Source organism: Hyperolius riggenbachi, chromosome 1 (assembly GCF_040937935.1).
Source record: "Hyperolius riggenbachi isolate aHypRig1 chromosome 1, aHypRig1.pri, whole genome shotgun sequence".
NCBI lineage: Eukaryota > Metazoa > Chordata > Amphibia > Anura > Hyperoliidae > Hyperolius > Hyperolius riggenbachi.
In genome coordinates this window covers 581,477,536-581,497,945 of record NC_090646.1, presented here as the reverse complement: position 1 = coordinate 581,497,945, position 20,410 = coordinate 581,477,536, and the positions used below count along the sequence as shown (strand labels likewise).

Sequence of the window (20,410 nt, the reverse complement as noted above, 5' to 3'; positions counted from 1 at the left end):
TTCACTTTTTCTCCTAAGTTTTCTCGTAATTAATAAAATTGCTTTTTTTTTTTTTTTTTTTTTTTACAATAATTATTTATAAATTATTTAGTGAGTGCTTGTCCATTGTAAAATCTTTCCCTGATTTACATTCTGGAATGTATCACATGGCACCATCTTTACTGCTGGTAGGTGATGCCTGTGGAAGGAGATGCTGCTTTGTTGGCAGCTGGAAAAAGCTGTTATTTCCCACAATGCAACAAGACTCCCCCCCAGTGTGATTTCAGTACCCAGGTGCTGACATCACACTGTGGGAGGGGTTTCACCATATCAGCCATACAGAGCCCCCTGATGATCCGTTTGAGAAAAGGTAAGGACTTCTCATGGGAAAGGGGGCATTGGCTACCGATTGGGATGAAAATCGTAAAATTTAAAATACATGTAAGCACATACAAATAAGAATTTAATTTCTTCCAGAGTAAAATGAGCCATAAATGACTTTTCTCCTATGTTGCTGACGCTTACAGTAGGTAGTAGAAATCGGACAAAACCGACAGGTTTTGGGCTAATCCATCTCTTCATGGGGGACACTCCTTGAAACATATTTATAAAAAGATGCTGGCCAGCCACCCTGCTTGCTGCACACTTTTTTTTGGCAGTTGGACGAAGCAACTGCCTTTCACTAAGTGCTTAACCTAAACAAAACCATGAGAATCGCCCATGAGGAGATGGGCCAGTCCAAAACCTGTCGGTTCTGTCAGATTTCTACTACCTGCTGTAGGTGACAGCAACATAGGAGAAACAATGTTTTGGCTTATTTTACTCGGGAAGAATTGTACTTTTTATTTATATGTGTTTAAAAGCATTTTAAATGTTATGATTTGATAGTGGTCCTTTGAAGTTCCTCTTTAAACAGCTGTACCCAGCATTGGTTTCATTTAGTCTTTATTTAACTTACGCTCTAAAATACTTGCTGATCGTGTGGTCTGTGCTTTGCAGCTTTTCTGGAATGTTGCTGGCTACCAATTTTCCTCCCTCCTATTAGAAAATAACAGAACAATCATAAACTAGCACAAAGGCAGATAGGAGACAAGCATTTAGGAAGAACAAGATTATTATAATTATTAATTGTAGTTATATAGCGCCAACATAGTACGCAGCGCTGTACAATAAATAAGGTTACAGACAAAGATAATAGGGGTGACAGACAACACAATACAGGTAATAAGCAGTGAGACAATGCCAGATAATTCACTGAAGTATGAATAGTTCCCAGTATTCTGTGAGGTAGAACAGGGGTCCCCAACCTTTTTGAGCCCGGGGCCCACTATCCCGACCAAAATTTTCACCGGGGCCCCCCTGGGGGGGGGGGGGGGGGGTGTTGAGTGGGCGTGGCTAGTGTCGGCGGCAGCAGCCCCCCCCCCTTTTTTCCCAGATTCCACAGTATAGCAAGTACAGTTTCCACAGTATAGCAAGTCCAGTTACCACAGTATAGCAAGTACAGTTACCCCAGTATAGCAAGTCCAGTTACCACAGTATAGCAAGTACAGTTACCACAGTATAGCAAGTACAGTTACCCCAGTATAGCAAGTCCAGTTACCACAGTATAGCAAGTACAGTTACCACAGTATAGCAAGTACAGTTACCACAGTATAGCCAGTACAGTTAGCCTAGTATAGCAAGTACAGTTACCACAGTATAGCCAGTACAGTTACCCCAGTATAGCCAGTACAGTTAGCCTAGTATAGCAAGTACAGTTACCACAGTATAGCAAGTACAGTTATCCCAGTATAGCAAGTACAGTTACCACACTAAAGCAAGTACAGTTAGCCTAGTATAGCAAGTACAGTTACCCCAGTATAGCCAGTAGTTACCCCAGTATAGCAAGTACAGTTAGCCTAGTATAGCAAGTATAGCTACCCCAGTATAGCCAGTAGTTACCCCAGTATAGCAAGTACAGTTAGCCTAGTATAGCAAGTATAGCTACCCCAGTATAGCAAGTATAGCTACCCCAGTATAGCAAGTACAGTTACCACAGTATAGCAAGTACAGTTACCACAGTATAGCAAGTATAGTTAGCCCAGAATAGCAAGTATAGTTAGCCCAGTATAGCAAGTATAGTTAGCCCAGAATAGCAAGTATAGTTAGCCCAGTATAGTAAGTATAGTTAGCCCAGAATAGCAAGTATAGTTAGCCCAGTATAGCAAGTATAGTTAGCCCAGAATAGCAAGTATAGTTAGCCCAGTATAGCAAGTATAGTTAGCCCAGTATAGCAAGTATAGTTAGCCCAGAATAGCAAGTATAGTTATCCCAGTATAGCAGGTATAGTTAGCCCAGAATAGCAAGTATAGTTAGCCCAGTATAGCAGGTATAGTTAGCCCAGTATAGCAGGTATAGTTAGCCCAGAATAGCAAGTATAGTTAGCCCAGAATAGCAAGTATAGTTAGCCCAGAATAGCAAGTATAGTTAGCCCAGTATCGCTGCCCCAGTGTCGCCAGTACAGTTAGCCCAGTGTAGCCTCTCCTCTCTTCCCCCCGCGCGGCCGCCACTCCTGTTACCTTACGAGCGGGCAGTCGCTTCCTTATGTTCCCCATAGCTCCTCTCCTCTTGCAGCACCTCGTATTACAGCAGCGCTTCCTGCGCGGCTGCTGTAGGAAGGGTAGGAAATAGGGCAGCGGCTTCCTGTAGCGGCGATCGCCGTTACCATGGGAACGCTGCCCCGCCTCCTTCCTTTCTTACAGCAGTCGCACAGCAAGCGCTGCTGTAATACGAGATGCGAGAGGGGCTATGGGGAATATAAGGAAGAAAGCGGCCGCCGCTCATAAGGTATCAGGAACGGCGGCCGCTGGGGGGAGAGGGAGAAAGGCCAGATCCGCCGCGGCCCCCCAGAAATCTGCCAATGGACCCCCAGGGGGCCGCGGCCCCCAGGTTGGGGACCTCTGAGGTAGAATACACAAGGAGGGAGGGCTCCTGCCAGAGGCCCACAGGATAAATACTGTGTGACAGATTCTCTGACCTGCAGTGAAGCTGAAGTTCTTGGCTCTGCACTGGGTGACTCTTTCCTGGCAGAAGCTTGGGCCAGGTTGGGTTTTGGTTTCTGAAATCGATTTCGATGAGATTTTCCTGAAGATCCTCCTGGGCTGGCAACTTCCTGTGGCCTACACAACAGTAATAAATAACTTCAATACTGTACAGAAATTTCCCTGACACTTCTATCTCTGCTAGCATTTTCCCTTGCCTATCTGAGAAAGAAAGATATACCGTACTATAAATGACTCCTTTTTCTTTTTCAGAAAAACTGGTGAATAAAAAGTACCAATAAAAAGTTACATTTGAAAAGAGAAAAAGCAAAAACACATGTACTGGAATGTAAACCAAACTGAGTATAAACTGAGCCCCTGCTGAGTGGGAGCACCTTATTTTTCTATGGATACTGATAGTGTTATTAAGTAAAATAGTCAACCTATATTATAATCATACGAGTAGAGTCGTTTAGGTCCCACAGAAACCTGAAGACCTTACAAAAGGAGTTTAGGCAATACCTTTAATGGCTACTTGTACAGAATTTCCTTGCAAGCTTTCGAAACCAAGTTCTTCTTCAGGCATTATACAGAACTGGATGAGAACCGTGTAATGTGCCTGAGGAAGAAACTTTGTTTGGAAAGCTTGCAAGGAAATCTTGTTCACTTAGTCATTAATGGTATGACCTAAACAACATTTTGGCCCATATGCAATTCACTTTTTCTCCTAAGTTTTCTCCTAGGAGATAATTTCTCATCTTCTATTTAAAATAACTTCTCAGCATTTCACTGAAAAAAGTACCAAAAGTAGCAGAAAAGGTACTATAAAAAATATTTTGGGTATTTTCTAGCTTGCTGGGAGTATAAAAGTCATTTTATTCACAAGGTGTTAAAATAGCAACTTGGAGAAAACTAAGGAGAAAATGTAAATTGCATATGGGCCTTTGTGTTTAGATTTCTCCATGACGAATGATGGATACACATGGTGCGTTCCCGCACTCAATGCGCCGCTCGATTATTTCCGAGCGCATTTTGATGATTGTTAGGTCGGTTCACATGTAAAGTATGCCAAATCGACCTAACGATCCATCGAAACGTGAATTGGACATTTCGGAAATAATCGAGTCGATGGGAATCGAGCGGCGCATCGAGTGCAGGAACGCACCGTGTGTATCCAGCATAACACCAGATCATAAGGGATGTTTTAAAAGCATTAGAGGCTGTTAGGTAGATATGAACCGGTATAACAGATACTTTTATTGGGGGAACTTCAGCTTATCTGACTCACAAGTTTGAGGTACTCTGTAGAAACTTCTATAAAGAAGAACATAAAATAATTAATAAACATCTGAAACACTGTACAAGATTGGATCTAAGCCCAAAGAAAACCTGTAACATCAAAAAGTTCCCCTGGGGGGTACTCACCTCAGGAGGAGGAAGCCTCAGGGTCCCAATGAGGCTTCCCACGCCGTCCTCGGTCCCTCGGGGTCTCGCTGCAGCCCTCCGAACAGCGGCAATGTAAATATTTACCTTACCGGCTCCTGCGCAGGCGCTGTGCGGAAGCCTCAATGGGACCCTGAGGCTTCCCCCTCCCGAGGTGAGTACCCCCCAGGGGAACTCTGATGTTACAGTGTCTCTTTAAGTATCCCTCCACACTCTAAACCAAACCAAATCATTTGCAAGATGACATGTGTGAATGGACACTACTACTGATAGGATCCGTTCACACATCCCTCACATCGGTTATATAAGAAATCACCTGAACAAGTCAAGAAATGTATCTACTTACTGCAAGCACACCATCACAGAACCACCTTGTCCATCTTCTGAACAGGGATAGCTGTTCTCCAGAGCTGTACAAGACTCTGTTTCCGTGACTCCACAAGACAAGAGCTCCACAGTCCGCTTGTTCCCAGAGCTGTCACCCTTAAAGACCAACATTCAGAGAAATGGGTGTCACTTTCACATTTCTAACCAAAAATTAAAGTTATAACTACATTTCTCCTAAAACGTGCCCCTTCAGTTGCCTGTAATACAAGGCACTCTTCCCACTATATAGTTTAGGCAAGAATCGGGCTTGGAGGGAGAGTTGGTATTAGACACTATGGCTGTCCTCTTGAGAGTTACTAGAAAACCCAACTTTTTATGTTTTTTCTCATTCATGTCACAAGTTATACACAAAGCAGCTTCCAAAACAAACCTATGATTGGAAAAAGCAGCATGAGCATACATTGAGGAAGCTGCCTCTAGTTGCCTGGCTCTTATTTTAAGCACAATTGGTTAGGAATACAATACCAGCTTTAACGCCTAACATTTTAACACATAGAAAACCGAGATCAATCTGTTTTCCTCGGTATATCCAAACCCATGGTAAAGCAAAGTGTTATCTCAGGGTAGTAGCACCACAACAGTATTGGCTTCCTTACATCCTCAGTGGACAGCGTGTTGATAGAGGTTCGGCTTTGCCTGTGATCACCACACTCCTCTGGAACAGATACAGAGGGACGAGCAACTGATCTGCCCAAATTTGGCTTTGGTCTCTGAAGTCTACTCTTTGTTAAAGATGGTTTTGGTTCCACCTTCTTCTTACCTTCAGAGCCACTTAATTCTTTTTTAAGCCTGAAAAAACAAAAATGTGAAGAGTCACTAATCACCATACTATTCCTGAAATGCAGAGTCAGTGCTGCTTTACTCACACATCCAAAAAGCACCATAAGAGCAACTGGGCCCTCATTCCTGAAACTCTTGACTCAGGAAGACGAGCAGTCATTTCAGTAATGTACTACCTGCACGTCAACATTACTGAGTAACAAGGGTAAAGCAGTGCAGAGATACCACAGTGCACATAGGGAGCCATGCAACACCCACCGTATGTAACACACACCACACAATCTTGGTTGTACAGATTTACCAAATCTATGTAGTATAAGGGCCAACGGATTAAAACTACCTTGAATGATTGATTGGATAAACTCTTATACTACATGAAAGTGGTAAGATTGAACAACCAAGATTGTATGGTGTGTGTTGAGCCTTAGTGTGAGTTTTTCTAGTGCAAGAGTTACACCCCCAGTTTAGGGAGCAGTATTTTATATGCCTTTGATAAACATTGTTTTTAATTAGATATAGAGCATTTGTAAAACTACTCTTGAAAAAAATGGAAACTACCTGGTGTAGCACCTATTCAGTGAACTGCATAGAATGAAGCTGTGTGCTAGTATATCCAGCCAGTCTAAAACACACCCCCTTTAATCACATGGGCATGGAGGGAGCATGTTCTCAGGGGCGGATAGGGTGTCCCCACAAAGGTTTTAGGGTGGGACCGTTTCTACACTATGACACCTCCCCCCCACTCCTGTTCCCAGCAGGGAGGAGGGGCCCGAATATCCTCCTTTCTCCACTGGTGTTCCCCTCCCCGACTTTGCCACCCAGACCTACAGATCAGTGCTACAGCAATGATGGGTCTTACCTCTTCTACCATCGGGTCTCTCCAGTGCTGCTGCTGCAGCCATTCTGCATTCCTCTTGGTCTGACATGTCCCAGTTCAGACAGAGGAATACACAGAGGACAATGACACATAGTGGTTGCACAGCAGGAGTGCATCTTTAGGTCTTAGTGGCAGAGGCAGGGAGGCATAGGAAGGGACGCCTGGGTGAGAGAAGAAGGACCCTCCTCCCTAACCTGGGGGTTGCTCCCCCATAGTTACGCCTGCGCATGCTCTGTTAGCTGAAGCCAGAACTCTTTGCTGAAACATGGCTTATCACAGTTTTAAGCTTAGTACATACATACAAGAACTCTTGCCTGCAGAGGATCAGGACTTGGCTGAAAACAATCGAGCATGTGTAAAAGTCTTTAGATTGACTGCAAGGAGGCAAAGGGCAAGGGGGATATTGGGTTTTTATTTTATCTTGTGAAATCTGTCAAGTTTCTGATAACATTTTTCATGCACAACATTCTAAAAACACTGTGCCTGACCTTTGCCTTTAACAAAATAAGCTTTATTAACAAGAACATACTTGGCAGAAGAGGAGTTAGTCACAGGCACGGAGGCTGCCTTTTCATTGCTGTCAGCTCCATCCAAGTCGGACAAGGCAAAGGAGTCCAGTGGAATGATGAATGACCGAGTGAGCTCTACTGCAGAGGCAGCATCTTCCCCATCAGACTTTACTATGAGTGAATCTCCATCAGTCCCTGCGTCACACTCCAACACCTGCAGAATAATAACATTAAGAATGATGAGTGGATGGAGGAGGAGATTCTCCCATGTGAACACTTCACTCAAAACCTTACTAAGAAATACTGATTTATTTAAGGGGGGTGAGATTGAAGAGGAAAGAAAAGGGGGAAGGGCAGAGAGCGAAGAGGATAAAGAGGGGGTGGGGAGGAGAGTGAAGGGGAAAGAAAGGGGGGGTGAAGAGTAAACAGGAAGAAAAGAGGGGGTGGGGGGCGCAAAGAGTGAAGGGGAAAGAGGGGGAGGGGGGGGAATCAGAATCAAGGTTTGAATTTCTTTTATTGAGAAGGTCAGCTGCACTGAATGCACCTTTATTACAAGAGGATGCAAAAGTCAGAATAAGGATTATCAACACGACACAAAAAATGGTTTAAGGCTACTTGCACACCAAGACGTTGCGTTAGGTGCTACGTTAAGGTCGCATAACATGCACCTAACGCAAGGCCTGGTGCTCTTCGATGTGGACGTCAGAGTGAGCCGCGTTGTGCAGCTCACTCTGGCGTCTGTGATGCCGTGATGCGTACTCTTGGACGCATGCGGCATCACATGGTCCCGCCGGCCAATCGTCGCACAGAGCGGCCGCACCAGGAAGTAAACACTGCACGTCACAACGTGCAGTGAATATTAATTAGCCATGTGCCTGGCCGCTCTCCGCTCCTCCCCAACATGACTGCGCATGTGCAAACAGTCTAACGCGCCTTAAGCTGCTGTAACGCTGTAGCATGCTGCACTTTCGGCAGAACGTGCAGCGTTACATGTAACGCAACGTGGGCTGTGTGAACAGCCCACTTGTGTTACATTGCTGTGCGTTGGGGGAGCGTTACAGGCTGCACTAACGTGCGCCTGTAACGTTTTAGTGTGTAAGCAGCCTAAAGAAAGCATGTGGTCCTGAGATTTATACTCAAGAACACCATTAGCATAGGGTTTGGGTGCTCTTCCTACATCAGTTTGGGTTTTCTCCTAGGGCTCTGGTTTCCTCCCACTGTCCAAATACATACTGGAAGATTAACTGGCATTTACCCTAGCTGACCATATGTTGTGGTAGGAAAAATGAGTGCGAGTCATTTTGAGGGCCTATAAAAAAAAAAGTGAATAGGGAGTCCAAAATGAAGGTTGCACCAAAGGAATTTAGTACCAACTTATTTGATTCTTTATAAAACAACTTCAAAAATAAAGTAATATTCCTTTATGAAGAGGAATAAAAAGTGGAAACTTCAGTAGAATTTTCTTTTTTCCTCTTAAAACCCCATACCATTATACACTAAGGCCCCATTCCCACTTGCGTTTTACCTTGCAAACGGACCGGATCCTGATCGGATCCTGATCGGATCAGGACCTGATCCTGATTGGAACCGTACGGTTCCGATCAGGATCCGATCAGGATCCGGTCCGTTTGCATCAGGTATGCATCAGGCTGCCATCAGGATCCGTGGGCAAAAAATAGCGAAATTAAATTAAAAAATGTTGGGGTCAGCAGAAGGTGCACCTGTAGAATCAGGTTCCTCCGCTGTAGGCCTCACCTCTGACATTCTGCCAAAACAGCTCCAGCACGTCTGTCACTGCTGCTCCACTCCAGACATGTTTGGCCCATGTGTCCCCATCCGAAATGGCCGCTTGAATACGCATAGGAAGTGGGGTAGAATGTCAGGTTTTTGTAGGCAGTGTGTTCTGTGCCTTCCGTTCCCCATTGGTTTCTGTGTGCCTGATGGTGCTGTCAGGCTCCGGTCAGGATGCGTGGGCCGGAGATCCGGACCCAGAAAATAGCGCATGTTGGAAAAGAGTCCGGAGTCCGGATCCGATCCGGCTCCGGTACGTACGGAACGGACGCGTGTGAACGTCCGTATAGACATTACATTGCTATGCGGAACGTACGTTCCGTTTGTACAGTATGCGTTCCGGATCCGATCCGGAAAATCCTGATAGCGAACGCTAATGTGAACCGGGCCTTAGTGTTGTGGTTGTGCCGTGTCTGCATAAGGCCAGGATGTGTGATCTAAGCCCAGCCTGTGTAAATGGGATGATAAATGAAATACTAGTACAGGGCTGAGGAAAATCTTGCAGATTAAAGAAAATATGCATAGTGGAAACACAACCCAAATGTACGATAGAGCATTGAAGAGCCCCCTACATGTTCTTGTCTAGCAGCAAGAATGACTTCTCCAACACCTGGTACACATATACAGTGTTTGGCCAATTACTGGCCAACTCTTCCACCTCCATGTAGTATTGGGCCAAAAGATTTTCAGACGGGATAAGCATGAAACACAGGTAAAGGGTATCTAACACTTCAACTGAATTACGAACTCTTAACATACAAACTTTACTACACCCAAGAGTACTGTTTGCTGAAGCATTTACGTTTTTGCCTGGAGTTCAAATTTAATAAATCAATGAGTTCTTCTGTAAACAGTTCAAACCAATCTAAAGCAGAATTCTGTATTGGCTTCCTTACATTTTCCAGTGAATCGGTACTACTTTCTCTGGTTTTGTTTTTGCCATGATCATCAACGTTCTGTGGAGCAGATAGAGTGGGACGAGTAACTGATCTGTCCAGATTTGGCTTCGGTCTCTGAAATCGATTCCTCGATAAAGAAGGTTTTGATGGTTCCACCTTTCCCTCATCTTTTTTGCTTCTGGAAAATCAAAACAAACCATAAAATGAGGCAGTAAAAATTTTGACTTGCTAGAAATGTAAGTAAATTGGAACAAGGGCTGAAAAATGCAGGTCATCCAGCAACACAGCAATGTTTGCCTGATCTGGCATCAATAGCTTTTGCTGGGTGAGTTATTCCTATGCTTGCCCTTAATGTACAGAATGTCTCTATGGCAAAACAGCCATACTGCAATAAAATAAATAGTAAAAGGGGGGTGGAGCTTTGTGACACTATGTCAATCAATACAGAACAGTAAGGAGACATTTCAGAATAATACATTTTCATGGCAGCAAAACTTCAGAGCAGTGTGGAGGACCAGGAAGAGTAGTCTGGTCCTTCTCAGGACTTGTCAGTCGGTGCTCTCTGAGGTGAAAGCTGGTATGGCATCAACTGGTATTTCCACACAAGATGGCGTTGTGGCCTTGGTGAACAACTACTCAAGTTAGGGCTGGTTCAGACGGACGTCTGCGTGGCGTCGCGTCTGGGGGCGTTGCGGCGGCTGCGCGGTCAGGCTTTCAGTAGCCTTCGGTCGCGTCGTGATGCGGTAGCGTTTTTTTCTTCCCCTAGGGGAACATTAGCCGTCGCGGTTGGCCGCTCCCTGGAAGCAACATGTCGCTTAAAGGGGCAGCCCGAACGCTCGCGAAAATCGGGACCCGAACGCCGCGTTCGGGTAAAAGCGCGCAAAAGCTCGGTGTAAACGCTCCCATTCACTTGAATGGGAGCGTTTACCGCAAGCGTCCGTCTGAACCAGCCCTAATACAAAAAAAGTAAGCTGTACAGAACAAAGTACTTACATGACATGAGAGGAACCAGCCACAGAGTCCGAGACAGTATCGGTCTTATCCACACAAGGTGCGGCAGCAGTTTTAAGAAGAGGGACAGGTGACACAGTGATCTCTTTTGGAGAGGATTTATCTTCTTTATCAGCATCAGATTGTGAAAGCTGGAACAAAATTAAAATGTTGATTTATGAGAGCTGTTCAGGGCAACCACTTCAAAATTCAATGCTGATCAAATTCCTTGTAGTATTTATTGGGCCCATAGCTCCAATTTGCTTTTTTTTCTCTAAAATTCAGTTTCCTTTGTCGTTGTTATCTATTAAAAGCATACTGTACTCATTTTGAAATACAGGTGTTTTGAATTAATTTCAACATCGGACGACATTTGGGATGGGAAAATGGTCACTGAACTAATCAATTCCTAATTCTTTACAGAAAACAAAAAGTAAACGTTTTTAAGAAAAGTATTCTGCATTACCGTCCTTACATTTTCCAAAGGTTCAGTACTGCCTGTTCCAATTCTGCCTTCAGCACCCTCATCACACTGTTGTGGAGCAGATACAGAACGACGAGCAGCTGATCTGCCCAAATTTGGCTTTGGTCTCTGCAATCTACTCTTTGTAACTGCTGGTTTTGGTGGACTCTTCTTCTTCTCATCTTCTTCTGAGCCACTTAATTGTTTGTTAATCCTGGAAAAAATGTAACATGCCATCAAGAACCACATCATTCTGAGAACATAGCTGTCAGGGGCTGGGCAGCTTGATCACATCAACAAATGTCACCCTTCGAACAAGTCAAGAGGGAAAAAAAATACTATTTGTGACAGTGGCAAATCCATGAATGTCCCTGGTGAAGAAGTTGTGGCTGTGTTCTGTATGACGGTATTTGCACTAAAACAAAGGCAGAGCTAGTCAGCCGCCCGTCTATGTTCATGCACTTGCTTCCAGTCTTCCAAGTACAGATTAAAAAAAAACAAGCTTTACCAACAAGAACTTACATGACAATAGATGTATTATCCATAGACACGGAGTCAGACTTCTCACTGTCAGTCTGGTCCAAGTCAGGCGATCCAAATGTGTCCAATGGAAGTACATAGGACTGAGTGACTTCTATCAGAGAGGCGGTGTCTTCACCATCAGAGTTTACTATCGATTTATCCTTCTCTGCATCATATTGTGAAACCTGTATAACAGGAACAAAAAAAGGAATTAGTTTGATGAGGGGAAATCTGTCCATGAGCGCAAACTGACTCAAAAAGTGCACCTTGCTCCTAACTTTCAAAAAAAAAAAACATTACCCATCTTATAATATTTTTATTTCTGTGACCAAGTCTCTGAAATTGAAGACTGAAATGGAAAAACTCTGCCTAAAGATTTTCTTTTATAATCTCAGCAGCAGTGTAAGAGGCTATAAGCCCAGTGGATACAAGAAAAAAAAAATACTGAATAATGGTTGACATCTATTTAAAGCGTACCTGTAGGGGGAAAAGTGCCCCATTTGAATACTTGCCTCAGTAGTGGGAAGCCTCTGAATAATCCCCAGTCCCCATCCACTTCATTGTTCCAGCACTGGGACCCCCCTGAAGGTCCTTGACAAGGGCTCCTTAATGGAGCAAGGGTACACTGCGCAATTGGCCTGTGCTTGCACAACACTACAGAGAATTGGGCTCAGCTTTTTACGCCAAGCCCAAGCGGCTCTGTGCTACTGTGCAGGTGCGAGTCATCCTGCACCTGGGCAGCACAGCCATGATTGTCCACATACGGGAGCGCAGAGGCTTTCCTCAACTGAGGTATGTGAATGTTCCTACTTTAAAAAAATTAAAAGTTTACTTTCATGGATTTTGAAATTGTTAGTAATGTATCCTTCAAGTGGTATATGTTTTCCCAATTCTCTTTAAGCAGCTCTTTTCCTTTTGTTATAATCTGTTTCAAAAGATTTCTTACAATAGGCTTTTCCTCTTGGCATCCCATAGCTTGAGTTTAAATGTGGTACTAGAAGGTATTTCTGGAGGTCTTTCTGCACTAACATGCATAAGCAAGTTCTCCCAGGCAGAGCCCCATCATTCCTCAAATTGACCCTTCTATTATCTTAGAATCAGTCACACTATCTGCCTCTCTGCTCCCCACTATCTGACCACAGAAAACTGACTAAAATATCTGCATTTAGTTACCATTTCAAAAGCATCAGATTGGCCTTCGCTGGTTCTGCTTTCATTATGTTCATCACATTTCCGTGGAGCAGATACCGGGGAAGGAGTAACTGATTTGCTCAGATTCGGCTTTGGCCTCTGCAATCTACTCCTTGTTGCAGCTGGTTTTGGTGGTTCCAACATTTTCTCCTCTTCTTTGTTTCTTCTGGAAAAACAATTAAGCAAATTGACACAAAGGTCAACAGGTATGGGTCAATGGGCAACAAAACAACATTTTCATTAACTGGCATTTGTTCCTTTTCCTGGTAGGGAAAGTAGTTTGTACACATGTCCTACATGTACAGTATACAGTATAATTATAGGACAGATTCCTTAGGAACCTTCACTACAGCACCACTTAGAAGAAACAGGAGAGCACTGTAAAGGCACTAGAAAGAGTAGTCTGGTCCTTCAAAGGTCTGTTGTGAGCAGGTTCTCTGGGGTTAAAGACAGTATGGCAAGAATTGGTACTTCCACACAAGATTGTCTTGGTAAACAACAAGTAATACAGTGAAAAAGTAATCTTTACACAAAAACTTACATGGCATGAGAGGAACCATCCAAAGACCCCTCCTTGACAACCAGATCTGCACAAGGCATGGCGGAAGTCTCAAGAGGAGGAACTTGTGACTTGGTAACTGGAGCTGAAGTGACTTCTTCATCAGTCTTTGCAATTAAACACATTTTATCTGCATCAGGTTGTAATAGCTGAAAACAAAATAAAAAGTGATGATTTATATAAGCTATACACAGCAATTATTTTCATTATGCCTTTGATTCGACTTTCTAGTACAGATATTACCTGTGGATAAGGATCTTGGATTTGAACGGTTCTATTTTTTATTCCGTGTCTATGTTCTTAAGTCAACACTAGAGTACCCACCAAGCCCATACGAGTGGTACAATGGCACAGTGGCAAGTACTCTCACCTTGCAGTGCTAGCATCCCATGTCCGAACCCTTTCAAGACATTATCTGTGGATTTTGTATAATCTCCCCGTTTTTGAGTTCCAAAAATAGAGTACAGTTTAAAACTTCCTGAAATGATTAATATAATTACTTTAATTTTCTCTGGGAGCCTTATGTCCTGACCAACACAAACTACTACCCATTCACACACTCAACTCTCTCTGCTAGTAGGAGGTTTTTCAGTGTATGAAGAGGAGAAGATAAGCTTGTATTAGCAAAAAAAACAAAGGCGGAACCTTATGGATCACAGCTGCACTGATCACAAGAGACAATGCTTTTTCCCCTCATGCATACACTGTAGCTACCTCTAAGAAGAACAGAACAGAAACATGCACAACGGCTACTACCAGCACTAACTGTACTGTAACATGTGAAAGAACAGTGTTTCTACCGAAATAGCATTACTTTTGGACAATGGCACATAGCATGTCTATAATGTTTTAATGTAGGTTAAAGAGGAACTCCAGTGAAAATAATGTAGTAAAAAAAGTGCTTCATTTTTTACCATAATTATATATAAATGATTTAGTCAGTGTTTGCTCATTGTAAAATCTTTCCTCTCCCAGATTCACATTCTGACATGTATTACATGGTGACATTGTTACTGTGGACAAGTTATGTAGCTGTTTCTAGCTGCTCTGGCTGTTACAGACAGCTTTAAACAGCCATTTCCTGTCTGTGAACATTGTTACATTGTGGCAGTTTGCCCAGAGTACCGCTGTATTCAGAGCCTCTTGTGGGAGGGGTTTCAGCACAAAATTAGTCACACAGCGCCCCCTGATGGTCTGTTTGTGAAAATCATTCTATTTCTCATGTAAAAGGGTGTATCAGCTACTGATTGGGATAAAGTTCAATTCTTGGTTGGAGTTTCTCTTTAAGCCACACTATAATTCCGCTTTAAGGAGTCTTACATTTGAGGTAACCTGGTTGGATTCTGTCGGTGTGTCACGGAATTCTCCTTCAGACTCACTCTTGGATTCATCAGATGAAGGCCGCAGTCCTCTCTTAGCCAGCGCCCGGCCCAGGTTTGGTTTTGGTCTCTGGAATCTTCCTCTTGGAAGAACTGCAGGTTTCACAGGTTTTTTCGAATGCTCTGTCAGCCTGAACAGAAGAAGTACACATGTAAATATATGCTCCCCAACAATCTTGCTCTAGTACCAATAGCAGCAATGTAAATGAGTCAATGTAAGGTCAGTGTGGCAAAGTCCACATTCCAACTAGAAGTAGTAACCGCTTTGCCACCCTTTTTGATGCAAGAAGTCTATACATTTATAAGAATATAAAGTCCCAATCAAAAAGTAGCACTTCGTGGTCATGCAGGACCTTTGCTTTAAAGATGGGTTCCTGTGTAACCCAACAGATCATATTTTCCTGTGACATTGAGTGATGTTGCTGTATTGATGAGTTTCTGCCTTCCAAATGCCCCAAAAGACATGAAAAATGGCTGATAGTCGCTATTTTTGGCACCTTTTACACAAAAAAGTGTATAATTCTTGCAGCAACACAAGAGGTTTGTACTGTTTTATTTGACTCAGAGAGTGAAAAGCTATATATATATATATATATATATATATATATATATATATATATATATATATATATATATATATATATATATATATATATATATATATATATATATATATATATATATATACACACACACACACACACACACACACACACATACAGCCCATTACACAGTGAGCACACAAGGATGACCCCTTCGAGGAGAGTCTGCTTTAGAGGCCCTATGTACTCTGGAGGTTCAGAAAAGTATGCAGAAACACAAACAGCTAAACTGGTTCAGCCTTAAACTTGTTTTGGGCTCAGAAAGAAAAGGAAGTAAAAAAGAAAGAATAAGAATATAAAAAAAAATTACCTAAACAGGAGTTAGACACTGCTGCCATGTACCTTGATAGTAATACTGATGCCTTTCATGCACTAAGATAGTATGTAACTGTTTATATCCTGTCCATTTGCGTATATATATATATATATATATATATATATATTTTATTTTTTTTAATAAAGTTGCTGGCTTTTTTCAGAAATGGAGCTTAGACGGAATAGCAAAGGTGTTAGAACACCTACATTAGCAATAGTTTCTTAGTATTCTCCCTCCTATAGGCAGGAATTGCTCTGTCATCCAATGAACAGTGCATGCATATCCATAACTATTTGAGATAAGAAAGAGAGACCCTTAAGCCACACCTCTAACAACGCCCCCGAAACATAGTTATGTCATGGATACCATAAAGCTTTCATTAAAAAAAATTCAAACAACACTGGTTCTTTTTATCCTGGTTAATTTTCTGTCATATTAACATCTGAAAATAAGAAATATGTCAATTTAACCTCCTTGCCGGTTATCCCGAACACAGTTCGGGGTAACCTGCGCAGGAGGATTTCTCAGGCCCCGCTGGGCCGATTTGCATAATTTTTTTTCCTACACGCAGCTAGCACTTTGCTAGCTGCGTGTAGTACACGATCGCCGCCGCTCGCCGCCGATTCGCCGCGCCGAGCCCTGGGCTCGCTACATGATTTAAAAAAAAAAAAAAATTAAAAAAAAAGTGCGGCGCTGCCTCCTTGCCGGATTTTTTAGAACGGCAAGGAGGTTAAAGGATGGGAATGAAGTTTAGAGTCAATTAGAGTTTTCAGTAGAAAAATACATATATTTACATAGATCTGTACATCAATCCTGAAAGAGGAACACATGAGGAGGAAAGAGGGACAGAGGGATTGGGTTCCCAAAGAGGGACTGGACTGTACCTCCAAAAGAGGGACAGTTGGGGGCTATGCATATCTCCTCTTGTATTAGCCATTACAATGAGAAAATAAAACAAAACACTTCTCCAGCTGATACCTTCTCTGTCATGTTCTACATAACTAAATGTAGCTAAATAACATTGTTTTTCTAGCATACATGTTACCTCACCTAACTGGCTAGAACTAGAGATCTGCTCTGTGTCACTAGGCTGCCATCTTGTTCTTCTCAATGCAGAAAGGAATTTCTGAGAGAAAAATGACAGCTACAAACGCTAAAAAGTAGATCTTTACCTCTGCAGCGCTATGGTAAAGGTCAGAACTGAATCATGGAGGAAGGCAGTACTATCCATATCACACTAGCTTCTAGTCAGCAGTAAAAGAAAGTAATTCATTTTAAAAAATATATTTTTCTAGTGTAAACAAAGGTATAAGTAGAATCTTTTTTGTCTAGGCAATAAAGCCATAGCTTAGTTTGCATTTCCTAATTTCAGGTGTAATTGAAGCTAGTGAAAGATGTCAGTTTAACAATCTGCAGCCATTTACCTTTCACAAGGTTTGGGTTCCAGACCTCCAGGCGGAGATGGATCTGCTTGCGCTGGCTTAGCGCAAGCCTCCTGCTGGTCAGCAGAGGGGACTTCTTTTCCTTCCTTTGTAAGATTTGCTGGCTAGATACACAATTACATTTGTCAGTGACTATTTTTAAAATCAAATATAGCTTTATTGGCAAGATACATACAGGCATTGTCAATGCAAGGACAAATGGGGACATGAAAGGGGCAGAGTCCTTGGGGGGCATAATATTAAGCCACAAATACACAGACTGTCAAAAGAAAGAAAAATAACCTCTTCTATAAAGATGGTGAATGAGAGTCTGTTGATTCCTAGCTGATGCAAATATTCTGCATTTTGTAAGTGAATTTCATCACATTTATACTGTGTGTAAAGATCACTACAAAGTGAAAACTACTTTACTGCCTTTTTCTTACGCTTTCTACTCACTTTTCCCAAAATATGCGAGTCATCCTTGCTCTCTGAAGAGAGTGCCGCCTCCACTCCGGCATCTGAAGAGAGTGCTGCCTCCATTGTGGCATCTGAAGAGAGTGCCGCCTCCACTGTGGCATCTGAAGAGAGTGCCGCCTCCACTGTGGCATCTGAAGAGAGTGCCGCCTCCACTGTGGCATCTGAAGAGAGTGCCGCCTCCACTGTGGCATCTGAAGAGAGTGCCGCCTCCACTGTGGCATCTGAAGAGAGTGCCGCCTCCACTGTGGCATCTGAAGAGAGTGCCGCCTCCACTGTGGCATCTGAAGAGAGTGCCGCCTCCACTGTGGCATCTGAAGAGAGTGCAGCCTCCACTGTGGCATCTGAAGAGAGTGCCGCCTCCACTGTGGCATCTGAAGAGAGTGCCGCCGCCACTGTGGCATCTGAAGAGAGTGCCGCCTCCACTGTGGCATCTGAAGAGAGTGCCGCCTCCACTGTGGCATCTGAAGAGAGTGCCGCCTCCACTGTGGCATCTGAAGAGAGTGCCGCCTCCACTGTGGCATCTGAAGAGAGTGCCGCCTCCACTGCGGCATCTGAAGAGTGTGCCGCCTCCACTGCGGCATCTGAAGAGAGTGCCGCCTCCACTCTGGCATCTGAAGAGAGTGCCGCCTCCACTGTGGCATCTGAAGAGAGTGGTGCCTCCACTGTGGCATCTGAAGAGAGTGCTGCCTCCACTGTGGCATCTGAAGAGAGTGCTGCCTCCACTGTGGCATCTGAAGAGAGTGCTGCCTCCACTGTGGCATCTGAAGAGAGTGCTGCCTCCACTGTGGCATCTGAAGAGAGTGCTGCCTCCACTGTGGCATCTGAAGAGAGTGCTGCCTCCACTGTGGCATCTGAAGAGAGTGCTGCCTCCACTGTGGCATCTGAAGAGAGTGCTGCCTCCACTGTGGCATCTGAAGAGAGTGCTGCCTCCACTGTGGCATCTGAAGAGAGTGCTGCCTCCACTGTGGCATCTGAAGAGAGTGCTGCCTCCACTGTGGCATCTGAAGAGAGTGCTGCCTCCACTGTGGCATCTGAAGAGAGTGCTGCCTCCACTGTGGCATCTGAAGAGAGTGCTGCCTCCACTGTGGCATCTGAAGAGAGTGCTGCCTCCACTGTGGCATCTGAAGAGAGTGCTGCCTCCACTGTGGCATCTGAAGAGAGTGCTGCCTCCAATCCAGCACTTTCGGAAGTTGCAGCATGAGACGCTGCTTGTGATTCAGCCAATGCGGTGACTGCAGGAACAGGATCAGTGTGTGACAAGTCCGGTGTGCCAGCCACAGGCTCATAAAGAGATTCCTTCTCAGGAGGGACAGTGGAAGAATCCAAACATGACTTCTCACGTTCAGTAAGTTTCTCATGCTACAAGACAAATGAATAAAAAATAGTAAAAATAAATTAGAGCATCTGAAAATAGTCCTAGACCAAAAGTCCATAGTTTGGGTATATGACAATCATCATTAAAAGAGGTGTGTAAAATAAAACAACATGAGCAATTTACTAGTATCATTTACTTAAAAAAAGTGACTTAAAAATTTAACAATGCGGTTTCCTTCTATTATTATTATTTAGTATTTATATAGCACTGTACAAAGCATATCGTCTTGTCACTTAACCGTCCCTCAGAGGGGCTCACAATCTAATCCCTACCATAGTCATATGTCTCTGTATGTACCGTATTGTGTAGTGCATGTATTGTAGTCTAGGGACAATATAGGGAAGCCAATTAATTTATCTGTATGTTTTTGGGATATATGAGGAACCCAGAGTGCCCAAAGGAAACCCACGCAGACACAGGGAGAGCATACAAACCCTATGCAGATAGGACTTGAACCTTAAATTACATTTAAAGTTATAATTATTAATCTGTCACCGTATATGTAAAATGTACAACTGTCATTATCTACTTGCCCAAGCCATGTGTACCACAAGCAATTCCGAGTACGGCAACAACCGTACTTGGCGAATAAATCCATCTTGTATCTTGTAATAATATGTATGCTCACTTATTACAAAAGTCTGTTATTTGACATTCAAGATGGCTGAATATCACCTAAGATGATATACAACACAGTAACATATGCAATTAACTTTTTCTCCTGAATTATCTCCTAGAAAATCATTTTCATACAGCAAAGTCCCCATTATCCGGCACCCACGGGGATTGGCTGATGTGGGATAAGGCCCGGTTCACATTAGCGGTGGCTATCCGGAATCGCCGTGCCGGAGCCGCACCGCATGCGGAACAGACGAAACGGACGCACGGCATAGCAATGTAAGTCTATGCCACCGTTCACATGCGTCCGTTTCGTCCGGACCGGAGCCGGACCGGATCCGGACTCCGACGTCCGTTCCAACATGCGCTATTTTTTGGTCCGGCTCCTCCGGCAGCCGTATCCGGGGCGGAGCCGGACTGCACCATCCGGCCAATACAAATCAATGAGAACCGGATAGCGCACAACACACTGGCTAAAAATCCGGATGTTCTACCCCACTTCCTATGAGGATTGTTGCGGCGATATTGGATCGGGGACACATGGGCAAGCATTTTGGAGTGGAGCAGCACGAGCTGGAGATGTTGGCAGCATGTTGGAGGTGGAGGTGAGTGCTAAACAGCGGAGGGCCTGATTCCACAGGTCCCCCTTCTGCTGACCTCCCAGACCCCAACATTTTTTTTTGTTTTTTACGTAACTTTTGCCAAACGGATCCGGATCGCATCCTGATGAACACCTGATGCAACCTGACCGGATCCGGATCGGATCCGGATCAGAACCGTACGGTTCCGTTCCGGATCCGGTCAGGTCA

The 20,410-nt window shown here is 43.8% G+C and overlaps 1 protein-coding gene across 1 annotated transcript in view; it reads right to left on the bottom strand.

The window, feature by feature from the left end:
- BDP1 (B double prime 1, subunit of RNA polymerase III transcription initiation factor IIIB) overlaps positions 1 to 20,410 on the bottom strand; it is a 181,172-nt gene that overhangs the window by 51,838 nt on the left and 108,924 nt on the right. Inside the window, exons 32-45 of the mRNA XM_068261235.1 lie at positions 17,588 to 18,967; positions 17,132 to 17,253; positions 14,731 to 14,920; positions 13,393 to 13,559; positions 12,834 to 13,017; positions 11,661 to 11,845; positions 11,142 to 11,352; positions 10,679 to 10,827; positions 9,683 to 9,863; positions 7,016 to 7,209; positions 5,426 to 5,618; positions 4,789 to 4,925; positions 2,996 to 3,137; positions 938 to 1,017 (exon numbers count right to left, since the gene is read on the bottom strand). Of these exons, the coding sequence (XP_068117336.1) occupies positions 938 to 1,017; positions 2,996 to 3,137; positions 4,789 to 4,925; positions 5,426 to 5,618; positions 7,016 to 7,209; positions 9,683 to 9,863; positions 10,679 to 10,827; positions 11,142 to 11,352; positions 11,661 to 11,845; positions 12,834 to 13,017; positions 13,393 to 13,559; positions 14,731 to 14,920; positions 17,132 to 17,253; positions 17,588 to 18,967 (3,515 nt within the window). The remainder of the gene's footprint in view (positions 1 to 937; positions 1,018 to 2,995; positions 3,138 to 4,788; positions 4,926 to 5,425; positions 5,619 to 7,015; positions 7,210 to 9,682; positions 9,864 to 10,678; positions 10,828 to 11,141; positions 11,353 to 11,660; positions 11,846 to 12,833; positions 13,018 to 13,392; positions 13,560 to 14,730; positions 14,921 to 17,131; positions 17,254 to 17,587; positions 18,968 to 20,410) is intronic.